Source organism: Gouania willdenowi, chromosome 21 (assembly GCF_900634775.1).
Source record: "Gouania willdenowi chromosome 21, fGouWil2.1, whole genome shotgun sequence".
In the NCBI taxonomy this organism is placed as follows: domain Eukaryota; kingdom Metazoa; phylum Chordata; class Actinopteri; order Blenniiformes; family Gobiesocidae; genus Gouania; species Gouania willdenowi.
The window spans coordinates 2455071-2469531 of NC_041064.1; the positions used below are offsets into that span (position 1 = coordinate 2455071).

Consider the following 14461-nt stretch of genomic DNA (forward strand, 5'->3'; position numbering starts at 1 on the left):
GAATTTAATGAGCCAAACACGGGTAGAAAGGAAGTAACTACAGGAAGTACACAAATCCTTTTATTGACCCTGAACGCATCAAACACATGGTTTCATTTATTCAGAAAACTTATTTTAAGGAAGTTTACTTTTGATCTCCTGACTTGTTTTGACTTTCAACTGCCAGTATTCCTCAGAGGTGTCTGCTGATTGCTTCTATGTGTCCATTGTTTGTACACACTTCTGACCAATAAATAAAATTTCTTGTTCGCTGGCGTCTGCCACGTGACGTCACAGACACTAACATCTTTATTATTAAAACATGTGCTTTAATCCAATGCATTGTTTCTGTTAGGGATGAAACGATTCACTCAACTCCCGATACGAGTCGATTCACGATACTGGGTTCACGATATGATTCTCTCACTATTTATTTTACAAAACGGGACTGTAGACATATGAAAAATATTCCTTTATTTTTTTGGGGGAAAAAATACTGTACTATTTTCCTTTTATTTTTCATTGTCAAAATAATCCCTTGATAAACTATTCAAAACAATACAATTTAACTAAAAATAAATCTTGAATGAAATAAATAAAGGAATAATACAAATGAAGAAGAAGCCTATTAATTTAAATTCTGCTTCTATAGTAAACAATGCAAAACTGCATAATAGTTATTTTTCTTTTTAAAAGTGCAAATGAAAATTTGTTTTGTGCCTTAACAATTGGACTTTAAAAAAAACCAGTCATTTCACTGTATTAACGTCAGATATTTGTTTAGACCAGCAGAGGGCGCTGGTAACCCAGTGGTCGGTTGGCATGCAGCTATTCTAGCAGTGAAGAAGAGATGCTATGCTAGCAGACAGAGCTAAAAGAAGAACGTGACTTTTACAGATATTCACGTAATATTACAGATATTCTTTTGGTGCTAAAGGGGTAAGGAATCATTTATTAACATGTTTAAGAGTAGAAGGCGGCCAGAAAGAAAGTAGTAGCAGATTTTGCCCGCTGCCCACACTTCTGGACAAGAGAAGGATATATATATAGCGGCCTCTGCTGTTTAAAAAAGTACTACGATTCAATTTTCAGAGTATTGATTAATCGATCTAATGGATGAATCGTTACACCCTTATATTTAACATATCTAATGTGTATGATTTGTGTTATAGAAAAAGATGGTAATAAAACTTGATGTCACAAATGGTGAAATAAGTTCTTTGGGAACTAAAATATGTATTATGCAAAGCAACATACTTTAATTGATTCTCTGATTTAAATCAATGTACTATATGATTGGTGTCATTATTTAAATACTGATTAATGTTCTTAGTTTGGTAAGTTGTGAACAAAGCTCCAAACCTACATAATGTTCTCAGGCACATGAATGTGTAATATTTTCAGCTTGTGTTTGGGATGAATGCTGAGAGGATATCAGATTTATTTATTTTTTTTTTTTTTTTTTTTTTTGTGGCACCTAGAAAAATATTAGCCGGTACCCGCCTCATCCTTTCAGATATAAAACGTGCATCTGTAACCTATGATTTTTGGAAGAGCCTGCTGTCTTTAGAGTTGAATCTCTGCTCGTTTTCTGACAAAGGATTGATAGTGTCTGAGCAGAATGTGTATAATCATAAATAATATGACTTTAAAGGTGATAAAAACAAAGAGCAGTGATGTTCAAAGGGAAAGACAAGAGTCGGAGATACAACGAAATGACCTTGGAGGAGGATTTAAACCAATACAAGTGTATCATGTGTGTGAATGAGCCACTGATCCTATTCATGACTCATAACGTTCTGATAAGCTGTCAAAGCCACACACTCAACATCTATAGTGTCATTGTGTATGTGTGTGTGTGTGTGTGTGTGTGTGTGTGTGTGTGTGTGTGTGTGTGTGTGTGTGTGTGTGTGTGTGTGTGTGTGTGTGTGTGTCACATAATAAAGGCAATCAACAAACGGTTCTCAAATACACCTTGTGGTGCCCCTGGACACATCATCAGTGATGTAACCTGGGATCACAGGGGGTTTCGGGTCTTTCAACAATCAGACCCCCTCCTCCAGGCGACCCAACTGGGGTTGATCAAGCCCCAGCTTGTGCCCAGGTAGCGCTACCCTACGTGCCACTCCTCTCCTCTCCTGATCCACAGCCACCTTGATGCCACTTCTGCAGCATCTGTGGCCAACTTGATGGCCTTTCGCTGGCTGGCTCCAGCAATACCCAGCATCTTGTAGGCCCTGCAGAGAGACTGGCCCGCAAATCCTCTGCATCCTACTTCGATGGGTTGGCATCTTGCCCGCCAACCATTGCTCCTGCACTCCTCCACTAGCTCGGAGTACTTAGCCCTCTTCCTCTCATGGGCCTCCTCCATCCGGTCCTCCCACGGCACAGTAAGCTCCAAAAGAACTACCTGCTTGGTGGCTACTGAAGTAATCACAATGTCTGGCCTCAAAGTTGTTTTTGCGACCTCTTCGGGGAACTTTAGTTGCTTCCCCAGGTCAACCTTTAGCACCCAATCACGCGCCGTTGCCAACAGGCCAGGGGAGGTATTTTGGGTGGTCACTACAACCTTCTCCCCAGCTCTGACGAAAGTAATGCTCTTCTTCACTGGGCGAAGGCTCTTGCTGTGGCTAATCCCGCAGCAGATGGAATTAGCTATTGCCTTAAGGACCTGGTCGTGTCTCCAGCGGTAGCGCCCTTCACCCAGGGCTTTCGAACAGCAGCTGAGGATGTGCTCCAAGGTTCCTCTCCTCTGGCAGAGGGGGCAAGCCGGTGTCTCTGCCTTCCCCCAGATGCAAAGGTTGGATGGGCTAGGCAGCACGTCATAAACCGCCTGGATCAAGAATTTGATTCGGTGGGGCTCAGCTTTCCACAGCTCGGTCCATGTGATCTTACGCTCCAGCGCTTGCTCCCATCTCATCCAGGCTCCCTGCTGCCGCATTCCCACCATCTGGCTGGCCCGCTTCTCCTCTAGTCCTGCTCGCACCTCCTCGAGGATCAGCGCCCTCCTCTCTCTCTTCTTTGCTTTATTAAAGTGAGTTCTACCACTACCCAGGCCAGCTCTTCCTTGTGCCACTTTGCCCACCAGTACCCTCTGCCGTACCCTAGACTCCGCAACGTCCACGGCCACAGCAGCTCTCCACTTCCGTCCCGTCCGGACCTCAATCCCAGCCTGGGCAACCTTTGGGTCACTAGACTCCCGGTATTGAAGCAGCTCCCTGGACCGGGTCACCATGAACTCTTCACTTAGGCTGCTCATAGGGAGCTTCAGCTTGTTGCTTTTCCCATATAGGGCAATGCTGCTCAGGCTTCGCGGCAGTCCTAGCCACCTGCGGAGAAACCTGCTGACCCTCATCTCGAAGCCTTCCACTGTTGAAATGGGGAAATCATAGACCAAGAGGGGCCAGAGGATCCGAGGGAGAATGCCATGCTGGTAAATCCAGGCCTTGAACTTTCCAGGGAGGCCAGACTTGTCCACCGCGGCCAACCAGGTCTCCAGCTCCTGATTCGTTGATTGTGTGGAATCTGCGTCTCTCAGGCTACAGTTGAACACCTTTCCCAGGCTCTTCCCTGGTTTCTCTGTTAGTGATGGAATCTTGGTGGTGCCAAGGGAGAAACTAAACTTGCCCGTGACCTTCCCTTTCTTCAGCACGAGGGACCTAGACTTAGCTGGCTTAAAACTCATACGAGCCCACGAGATCAACTCCTCAAGGCCACTTAGAATCCACCTGCAGCCTGGGACAGATGTCGTTGTCACCGTCAAGTCATCCATGAAGGCTCGGATTGGTGGCTGTCGGACTCCGGACTTACTGAGGGGCCCCCTGCACTGAACTTCCGCAGACTTAACCAGCATGTTCATGGACAGTGCAAAGAGGATGACAGAAATTGTGCATCCGGTGATGATTCCCTTTCCGAGTTTGTGCCAGTCTGAAGTTGTTGATCCAGAGGAGACTCTCAGGCTAAAGTTGGAATAGTAGTCCAGGATCAGATCTTTGACCTTCTTTGGGACGTGGTGCCTGTTTAGTGCCTCTTCGACCAGCTTGTGGGGTATGGATCCATAGGCGTTTGCAAGGTCCAGCCACAACACAGCCAGGTCGCCCTTGTTCTCTCTGGCTTCCCTAATGAGCTGGGTAACCACACCTGTGTGCTCCAGACACCCGGAAACCTTTGGGATCCCTCCTTTCTGGACCGAGGTGTCGATGTAGGAGTTTTTCAGGAGGAAGTCTGTCAGTCGCCTAGAGACGAGGCTGAAGAAGATCTTCCCTTCAACACTTAGCAGCGAGATGGCTCGGAACTGGTTGATGTTCTGTGACTTTTCCTCCTTCGGGATCCACACACCCTCTGCCTGTCTCCACTGGTCAGCCACTTTGCCCTTCCTCCAGATTACCCTCAGGATCTTCCAAAGCCTGTGGAGTAGCCTGGGGCAGTTCTTATACACCTTATAAGGTACTCCACTGGGCCCCGGAGCAGAGCTCGCTCTGGCCCTTTTGACCACTTCCTGAATCTCCTTCCAAGCGGGCTCCTTCCCGTTGAAATCCCAAGTTGGTGCAGGTGGATCAATTAGGGACCTGCAGGGGCCCAGGTCTTGCTCTCTGCAGGAATCGCTGTAGGTCTCTTTGAGGTAGTGGTCGACCTCAGCTTTGGAGCAGGTAAGTTGGCCACTGCGCTTCTGCCCTAGCAGCTGCTTTGTGAACCCAAACGGATTTGCAAGGAAGGCAGCTCGCTTCCTGGACCTCTCTTTCCTCCTCCTCCTGTGCCACTCTGCCCTTCTCAAGGTCATCAGCCTCTTGCGGATTATGCTGCGCAGCTCTGCAAGAGGTTCCTTCTCCTCTTCACTTGCTGCCTTGAACTGCTGCTTTAATCTCTTTAGTTCTTGTCTGAGCTGATGTATCTTGCTAGCTCTGTTGTTCATGATGTAGGGGTGCTTTACTGTTCGTTTCTCTGCTAGCCCAAACTTCTCTACTGCTAAGCTGATGATGATTGTTGTCATCGCCTTGAGGCGTCGATCAGCCTCCCCTTTAACAGTTGCTTCAAGAATGGTGTCTGCAACTTCATCGAATTGGAGCCACTCCTTCTCCTTGCTAGCTTGGGGCCACTTCACCCGACGATGTTCTGATGTCCCATGCACATCTGGTGCCAGCGTCACGTGGAGGCTCCGGGCACTGTGGGGTGACTCCGGGCCAGGCTCCTCCGGCGTCTCACCAGGCGTAGTTCCTGCGCGCTGTGACTCTGACTCCTTTTGCACACACTTCATCTTGGCCTGGTGGATCCGCAGGCCATGTCGGTTCTTGCATCTCTTGCCACATATACATTCCATAGTCGTTGTCGTGTTACCATTGCTATGTGTCGTTATCGTTTGATCCGTCCGATGGGATTCTCTTCCACCCCCCCTCTCGGGAATCCCTGGGGGTATCTCTCTTGTAGGTCGATCTGTAGCTTGATGTGGGTTTCTTCCTCTCAGAAGATGCAGCTCGGGATGCTACCCCTGACTGCCCCGGTGCCGTCTTTCCGGGCTGTCCACTGTCTCTCCAGCTGTCACCAATCTGTACTTGGTCGTCAACCAGACTATTCCTGGTAGTCACTGGTGGTTCCAGTAAAACAGTTCTCAAATACACCTTGTGGTGCCCCTGGACACATCATCAGTGATGTAACCTGGGATCACAGGGGGTTTCGGGTCTTTCAACAATCAGACCCCCTCCTCCAGGCGACCCAACTGGGGTTGATCAAGCCCCAGCTTGTGCCCAGGTAGCGCTACCCTACGTGCCACTCCTCTCCTCTCCTGATCCACAGCCACCTTGATGCCACTTCTGCAGCATCTGTGGCCAACTTGATGGCCTTTCGCTGGCTGGCTCCAGCAATACCCAGCATCTTGTAGGCCCTGCAGAGAGACTGGCCCGCAAATCCTCTGCATCCTACTTCGATGGGTTGGCATCTTGCCCGCCAACCATTGCTCCTGCACTCCTCCACTAGCTCGGAGTACTTAGCCCTCTTCCTCTCATGGGCCTCCTCCATCCGGTCCTCCCACGGCACAGTAAGCTCCAAAAGAACTACCTGCTTGGTGGCTACTGAAGTAATCACAATGTCTGGCCTCAAAGTTGTTTTTGCGACCTCTTCGGGGAACTTTAGTTGCTTCCCCAGGTCAACCTTTAGCACCCAATCACGCGCCGTTGCCAACAGGCCAGGGGAGGTATTTTGGGTGGTCACTACAACCTTCTCCCCAGCTCTGACGAAAGTAATGCTCTTCTTCACTGGGCGAAGGCTCTTGCTGTGGCTAATCCCGCAGCAGATGGAATTAGCTATTGCCTTAAGGACCTGGTCGTGTCTCCAGCGGTAGCGCCCTTCACCCAGGGCTTTCGAACAGCAGCTGAGGATGTGCTCCAAGGTTCCTCTCCTCTGGCAGAGGGGGCAAGCCGGTGTATAACAATCTTTTCGCATAACAATCTTAATTGTTATGCGAAACAAAATGGTGTTAATCACAGCATCCACGCACACAGATTAATCACAGCTTCGTCTGAGCGGCTAATGGAGTCACTTTAGCATGATTGGAGTGGGAGGGCAACAACGGGCAACAACGGGCAACAACCGGCAACAACGGGCAACAGCAGCAGAGACAGTGGCTGATGTGGGAGGAACCGTGAAAAATACTGCCAGTAACATGCATGTGTGTCATCATGTGACCAAATGTAATACATCAAAACACAATGTTTGATTCATCATTTCACTTTTACTGTCAGCGTGATCATCCAGAATAATTAGTAGTAATGTTAGATTTTAATCCTTTAAAGGGATCCTGCACTATTTTTACAAGTTTCCCCTAAATTCTTTAGAATGTCCTTATTAATAGATCTATATCTAACAAAACACATTATTTTGCACCATAGTCATTTAAATACCATTTTAAAAATAGGACGACTTTACAGTTTTAGAGCCTGTGTTCCTCCATCTCCACAAAAAAGTGTTCTATACTTCATCTTTGGACTAAAACAAATCAGAAGTTTATCACACGCGAGTCGTGGATGAACAACATTAATCTTCACCAATAAAAAGTCTAATATGTATTAAATGTGTCTATACAAAACATGTACATAAGATTTGAAAAGCATGAGCTTCTTCAAAGGCTACATTTCATCTTCTCGTCCACAGGATTATCTTCCCCTCATTGTTTTAAAGGTTTTTTAAAAGGACATTTTCTCTCCTTCTGGTCACATTTGGTTCCGTCCAATGACATCCCTGCAGCTGGAACGACTCCCGGAGTCTTGGGCGTATTGGACACAGTGTGAACGCAGGCCATTGGTCACCGTGTGATCTTTACACTGTGTGCCATTCAGCAGGTGAGATTACACAGGAGAGGCACAACACATTAGTGTCTCTTTCAGGCTGAAAAGATGCAGTAAGAGCCGGAGCTCAGGCACAGCTGGCCAGCTTTGATGTGCCTCTGGGTTTATGTAAATACCTTCTTTGAGCAGAACATTGGTAAACAGCGTTATCGCCTTCCCCACCAGCTCGGAACACAGGGCGCCACGTTTTTTTTAGAACGTCTGTTCTTTGGATGTTAGACAGAAGATCAGGTTCACCTTTTACCCAGAGGGGAAATATACAGTGATTTAAAACCAAGGAAAAGCCTTTTATGGTCATTGATTGCACTTTGAGGAGAAACTACTGCAAGTACTACTTGTTTCACATCAGCATTAACACTAACAACTTTTACTCTCATCAGCAGATACTGTGCAATATAAACTTTATTGTGGAAGGCATTTTAATGGTTTTCACCTTTTTGAAAAAAAAAACCTTCAGCTACATTTAACACGTTAAAATAAAACCTTGGACAGACAGTGTTGTTGAAGGAGTAATATTGGCAGTTTTTCAATTATTTTAGAGACAGAAATGATGTAAACTTTATCTAACAAAGGCGCTCCATGTCATCTCCAAAATTTCCTGTTTGCAGAGTTCCTAATCACTCTAGACTTCAACTGAAAACGCTCCAAAACCAACAGAAACAACTAAATAAGCAAACGAACCCTAGAGCGTTTTAACCAGTGTTGAAAAAAGTAACTAGTTACCGTTACTAGTTACTTCATTCACAAAGTAACTCAGTTACTATTTTGATTACTTACATCAAAAAGTAATGCATTACTGGACAAAGTAACTTTTGAGTTACTTAGAATTAAAGAATGTATTATTTATTTTGGGTCATTTGTGTCCGTACAGCTTCATATTAGTGCTGTAATAATATAATAATCCACTGTTGATCAACTGCTATAAAACAACCATAAATGATGTGCATATAAAGCACAAAACAGCTGCTCCAAAATTAAAACTCTAATTTTTCAGCCTTTACACAAAAATGTAAAGTAAGCTGTGCATATTCCAGGTGCACATTCTGCTGTTGAAAATGCTTATGAAAATAAATGTGGAAAAACTAATTCACAGTATTTTTCTCAGCTACACAATGCTAAACATATCAGGCTAATGAGCTGCTGTTAGCAGTGACTCAGCAGCAGCGACAGGCTGCATATTTACAACAACATAAAGTGCAATAGTTTGGCTGATCTGTCCCTGGATAACAGCCACAGTCCGTTAAAATCCAGTCGCAGCGTTAGCTTAGCGTCACTGATGCATCTTTTGGAGACAAAAATAAGACGCGTATTTCCACTTTGAGAAGCTCGTCCTGTTCTCGCATTGACTCGCCATGATTGGCGCATGTGATGTAAACAGAAACACGCTGACAATGCTTCTTCTTCTACTGTTTTACCGTGTTTGGCACGGCATCCCGCAAAAATATGTAGCGCCACTGTAAACAGGAAGTACACTGCTGCTAGCAAAGTAACGGACAAACGCACCACATTGTAACGGTAACGGTGTTATTTCTTTAAAAAATATTGCGTTACAGTACTAGTTACTGTCAAAAGTAACATTGGGTGGAAACACTGGTTTTAACATTACATTCAAAATCCATGTAAATGATGCAATGTGAAGTGACCTCCCTTCAAACTACACAATTTACACAATTCCCACCAATCTGAGTCGCTGCTCAAAGTTGAAAGCTGTGTCGCAACCTCCAATTAGCATTGATTTTCTCCGTACGTCACGTCACTGGAGAAACATGGAGGAAAGAGTCATCGCGGCTTTGAAATTGTTGGGGTAGGTGAAGCAATGAAGCCAGTAAAAAACAAGACTATGTTCAAGCTACTCATCACAAGCAATTTAAGCAACTATAGTCGCTGAAGTTGCGATCTGTGTGAATACACCGTTACTCTTTCTTCGGTGCAGAAGACCCAACCTTCTGTAGCTTATGGTGCGTTTCCATTGGCCGTGTCGGCTCTACACTCCTCACGTTTCCATTGAGCACCAACCTGACACGTGAAACTGCCAGACTCTATGAATTGCACTTTATTTGCCGCCATTCTCACAAGATCAACAACAAAAATCAATGGTGGCCAGATGCTTCCATTCTGTTCATGAGTTGATGACTCTACGCTGTGATGATTCTCAGAACCAATCAGTGTCTGCTTTGAGCCTACGTCACATTTTCAGACCAATCTGATTTTTTGAAACCTCAACAAAGGAGGGAGTAAAAAAAAAGCAGCACCAGGTTCCACGGAGGAGTTACATTTTCCAGTAGATCAGATACCGACATTGGAAACGTGCCATTAGTGTCATGGACATCAGTCACTTTCTTTCTTTCATCACCTCAGACAGATGACTAGATTTATTAACGTAATCAATAACCCTGATACATGTAAAGCTACAAGATTGATCGTGGTTCCCAGCAGGACAGCTCTGGATGCCAAAGCCGTCGTACTCTCTGCGTCGCTATGATGCACAGAATGGAACTGTTATTATTAAAGTCAACCATCGCTTGCTTCAATCCACTTTTTCTACATTCGGCTGTAGAACTTTGTGGAAGTTTTGACGTCTCTAACAGCCTCGTCCACTCTCCACCTGAGGAAACCTGTGACTCAGAGCTCAGCCTTTCACATGGCGCTGACTTCAGACGTCTCTAACAAACAAGTGTGCCCACACGTTGGGACGGGGATGACAACTCAGCCTGTCACACAGGAAGTACCAGCCAGAAGACAGGAAGAGCCAAACGTCAGCGTCACCATAGTTCAGTCATTTCACTTTTCTCTGTGTGATAACCAGGCAGCAGCAGGTGATGCCTGACTAAAGACTGTCAGTGAATAGAGTTTAGAAACTAGATGTGAAAGTAATGGATTACTCATATTACTGTAGTACTTTTATTATTGTTTGTGATTCTTTTTCATTTATTTTCATTTCATGGTCTCTTCATAAACTGTTACACATTGAATATTATCCATATGTTCTTAGTCGTGTTCTGACCAAAGTCCAGCCACTTTCTATGGTTCAGGTTGTGGTTTTTACCTATTATGTCGTTGCCCACATGGTACATTTGGCATGGATCTGTTTTAGAATTCATTAATTTTGCTATACTTGAATTTATTTTGAAAAGAATTGTACATTTTGATTATTTTATACAGATGCCTTTGTGGAAAATTAATTAAGTTCTAATTGTGGTAGATTGTGTCTCTTCCTTTTTACGTTTCTACATGAGATGTTTACTGTATGCAAGGGAAGCGTACCAAGATTTATTACCAACAATAAACGTAGTGGGTGAAAATAACTAGTAACTTTTACTTTGACTACTATTTAATTGAGCTATGTTTTACTTGAGTATTCTATGTATGTATATTTCAAACAAGTAGCAGTACTTCTACTTGATATAGCGCACACCTGGAGTGTTGTTGTAAAAGAAAACATGCAAACAACTGCTCATTTCTACTTTAAATCCACTTTTATCTTTTTATTTACACCGAGCATTCTGTGTGGAGTTTACAGGTTCTCCTCTGCTTGTGATTGTGTCTTTTTATCTCATCCACAGAATACACATTTGTAGAAAAAGTTCAGTTATTGACAGTCATCGTTAATCTATTTCCAAACAAACATGAAGCTTAAACATTGTTGACATCTTGTTTCATGTTTTTTTTTTTTTTTTTTCCGCATCTGTGCAGCAGACGTCGTGTAGCGCTGCCAACGTCTTTTTAACCAAAGTGGACATTTTAAACCTTTCCATCAGCTTTAATTAGAACTTCCAATGCAGTTGACAAACGCGCAGGTATGAATCAGCTTTTTGATGCAAACAACATGATTTATTTGAACGAGCTGAAGGTCACGGCGACGCCGTCTCTGCTTTAGCGACGGTGTTTTATTTTAAATCAGACAAATGAGGTGAGATGGGCCGTTAGAACCCTGTCATGTTTAGATTTGTCAGGTCATTATTTAGCAGAACATTTGTAAATCATACTGATGGTATGCTTGGTTTTAATCAGGTAAACATTATGTAGAGCAGTGGGTTTAAGGAAGAAGAAGAAGAAGAGGTAGAGGACACGAGCGTAGAAAGAGATTGAGGCAGCAGCAGACGTAGCGTTCACAGATTCACTCCATGTTCATTGTAACATAAAAATAAACCCAGGAAAACAGAGCGAGCAACAACACGCTGCAGCACAAGGAGGGAAATGTTCACCATGAACCAACAATCATTCTGTGTCAGACACTCAGCTAAATAGTGATTGGGAACGAGCCACACCTGGGTGGAAAACAGGAGGGAGCAAATCACTCACATCCCTCCTAGAGTCTCCTCTGGAAGTGTTTAAAGGAGCAGGATTATGAAACTTTCTAATGGTGTTGCTACAGTGATATACATGACAAAGTTAAAAAAGTGCTGTTTCCTCCCTTCCTTGTTATTCTACATGTTGTAAAAAGTCAGCTCCATTTGGACATTTGGACTTTGGAGACTCCTCCTCCTAACAATCCTGGCTCCTCCTACCCTATAGCACTGTGAGCTCCTCCCTCTCAATCTACCTCACAGATAAAACAAGCACTATGGTTTATATACATTATACTTTATTGTCATATATGTAAAGCTACAAACATTAAATGTATTCTCTGCATTTAACCCCTCTGAGGGGTTCAAATAAAGTAAATAAGTATTCTAATAAACACCCAGAAAAATACTTTATGATGACTATAGTAGGCATGACTCTAACATGATAGGTGAGTATAGAAGGTGTAGATCATTCATAAATGAGTTAACAATAATATTTACTTTACATTTTCTAAAGAATACAGGTTTGGAAATACTGTGAGGTCTTTTTATCTTTGTGTTTCAGTTCAATCAACAGCAGAGAAAGTGATTGACAGCATGTCAGTCAACACTCAGAGTCTCCTTGAGCTTTGATAAGTGGAAGGTCAGGAAAGAGATTGATGGAAATCAATTTTCATTCCTCTTTCTACACACGGAGAGCATTCGTACACGTGTTCAACTTAATCAATCTTTGAAAAGTGTCGTCAACGTCTCAACCAGTGATAGAAACTTTATCAATGTGATGGTTTCTGATCTGGGTCACGTGATCAACGTTCCTGTCAGCATTAATTAGAATAATGAACAATCTGAGCATTAACACATGAGAAAAGAACAAACAAACATTTTTATACACATGTCTGTTATTGTTTCATTGTTGTAGATTTTAGGATTTTATGTTTTTACATGTATTTTAAGGTTATATTTTAAGTAATTTATTTTTGTGTATTACATTTTCATGTATATTTTTTACATTTTTATGTAGTTTTGTGGTTGTGTGCTTTTGGATTAATTTTAACTATTGTGTCTGTTTGGTGTTGTTTTGTGTAATTGTTTTTCATTTTGTAATTTTCTGTATTACAATTGTATATTACTATATTTTTGTGTATTGCAACTGTATTTTAATTTTTTTGTGTGTATTTTTGTAGTTTTCATGATCATTGGAGTCATTTTGCATATTTTTGTTTTTAGTTTGTGTATTTTTTCTGGTACTTTGTGTGTTTTTTGAGTCATTTTGTGTGTTTTTTGAGTCATTTCTTTCAGCTTTTCGTTTACATTTTGTGTGTTTTTGCTATTTCGAAGTCATTTTTGTTGTTGTCATTTTGTCTATATGTCTTTTGTGTGTGCTGCATTTTAATATTATATTTTACGTTATTTAGTGTATTATATTTGTACGTGCTTTGTGTGTTTTTAGAGTCATTTGTGTATTTGTTTCTCACATCACAGATAGACAGGCTCTAGATATACCTGAGGTAGAGCCTGAGTGTGTATCAGAATGCAAAGTTATGCAACTCCTAATTCGGTCCAGTGTGTGATTAAGGCGTGGTTCTGCATAATGAAAACTCAGCGTGACGTCATCCACTCCCTGGAACTCATTAAATAATCCTTTTCTATTTTTGGATCTTATGTACAGCCACATTGGCTAACCCTCGCCGCTACGCGCTAATGCTCCGGCTCACATTGTAATTACCCACATGGAGAAGGAAGGAGGTTATTGAACACATCACGTAGAGTACATCTCCCACCAGGAAACATGTGGAATTATAAAATGATATTAGTTCAGGGATAGCTTTATTCTGTCCGAGGGCTTTCCAGATTTATGGATGAAGAGCTGAAGAATCCTGACTTCCTCTGTGGACATTACTTCTCTACTGGGTTGGAATTAAACACTGTTATTTTTGGTTATTGGTGTTTTAACTGCAAATGACTAAGATCTTACGTTGATGCTTAAAGCGGTTAGGGACGATGAATTTAAAAAGGTAAAAGGAGGACAGGGATTAATTAGCTCCACTATTTTTGTTCTGGTTTGTTCCTTCGCTCTGCGATACTTTTCATTTTTGGCCAAATTTGAATCTTTTTTGTTTAAGCGCCGTTATTTTTGCTGCAACTTTCAGTGAAAACACCAGAAATGTGTTGGGAAGTCACTTCAGTTTTTAGGGTAAACACAAGAAATCACAGTAAGAATGAAGAAAAAAAAAAATGAATTAAAAACGCTTCTATGCATTCATCTACATCAGGGGTTCAAGACCTTGGGGTAAGGACCCAATATTTTTGAGCCAAATTTTGCTTATTTTTATCCTTTTTCTCCCACTACACCAAACTCACCATATTTTAACCTATTTTGTCACTTTTTCGTGCCATATTTTTGCTCCTTTTAATGTATTTTTGCTACATTACTTCCATTTCTGACACTTTTACATCAAATTGAAATGCTTTTTCTGGCAATTTTTTCCACTTTTGAGACATTTTCAGCACTTATAAATGCTTTTCAGCACTTTTCCATCTAATGTCAAATGTTGACTCTTGATTGTCACTTTTAACCTCTTTCATGCCTTTTTTTTTGGCCAATTTAACCCCATTCACGATTTGTCATGCCCGTTATTTGCCAGTTTAAACTAATTGTTCCAATATCGACACTTCAAACCCTTTTTAACCACTTTTTCTGTCTGTTTTTGTTCACTCTGATTTGCTTTTAACCAATTTCTGTGGTTTTTAAAATCCCATTTTACCACCTTTTCCACCGTTTTTGGTCACTTTTAACCCAGGATTTACATCTTTAAGATGACTATATACTAATGAGCAAATAGACCAATCTGAACTTTA

The 14461-nt window shown here is 42.4% G+C and overlaps 1 protein-coding gene across 1 annotated transcript; it reads right to left on the reverse strand.

The window, feature by feature from the left end:
- Positions 1-1955: 1955 nt before the first annotated feature.
- On the reverse strand, positions 1956-4984 carry LOC114455485 (uncharacterized). Its single transcript, XM_028436752.1, has one exon. It carries the CDS (start codon positions 4967-4969, stop codon positions 2090-2092), a length of 2880 nt encoding a protein of 959 aa, XP_028292553.1. The 5' UTR covers positions 4970-4984; the 3' UTR covers positions 1956-2089.
- Positions 4985-14461: the final 9477 nt, after the last annotated feature.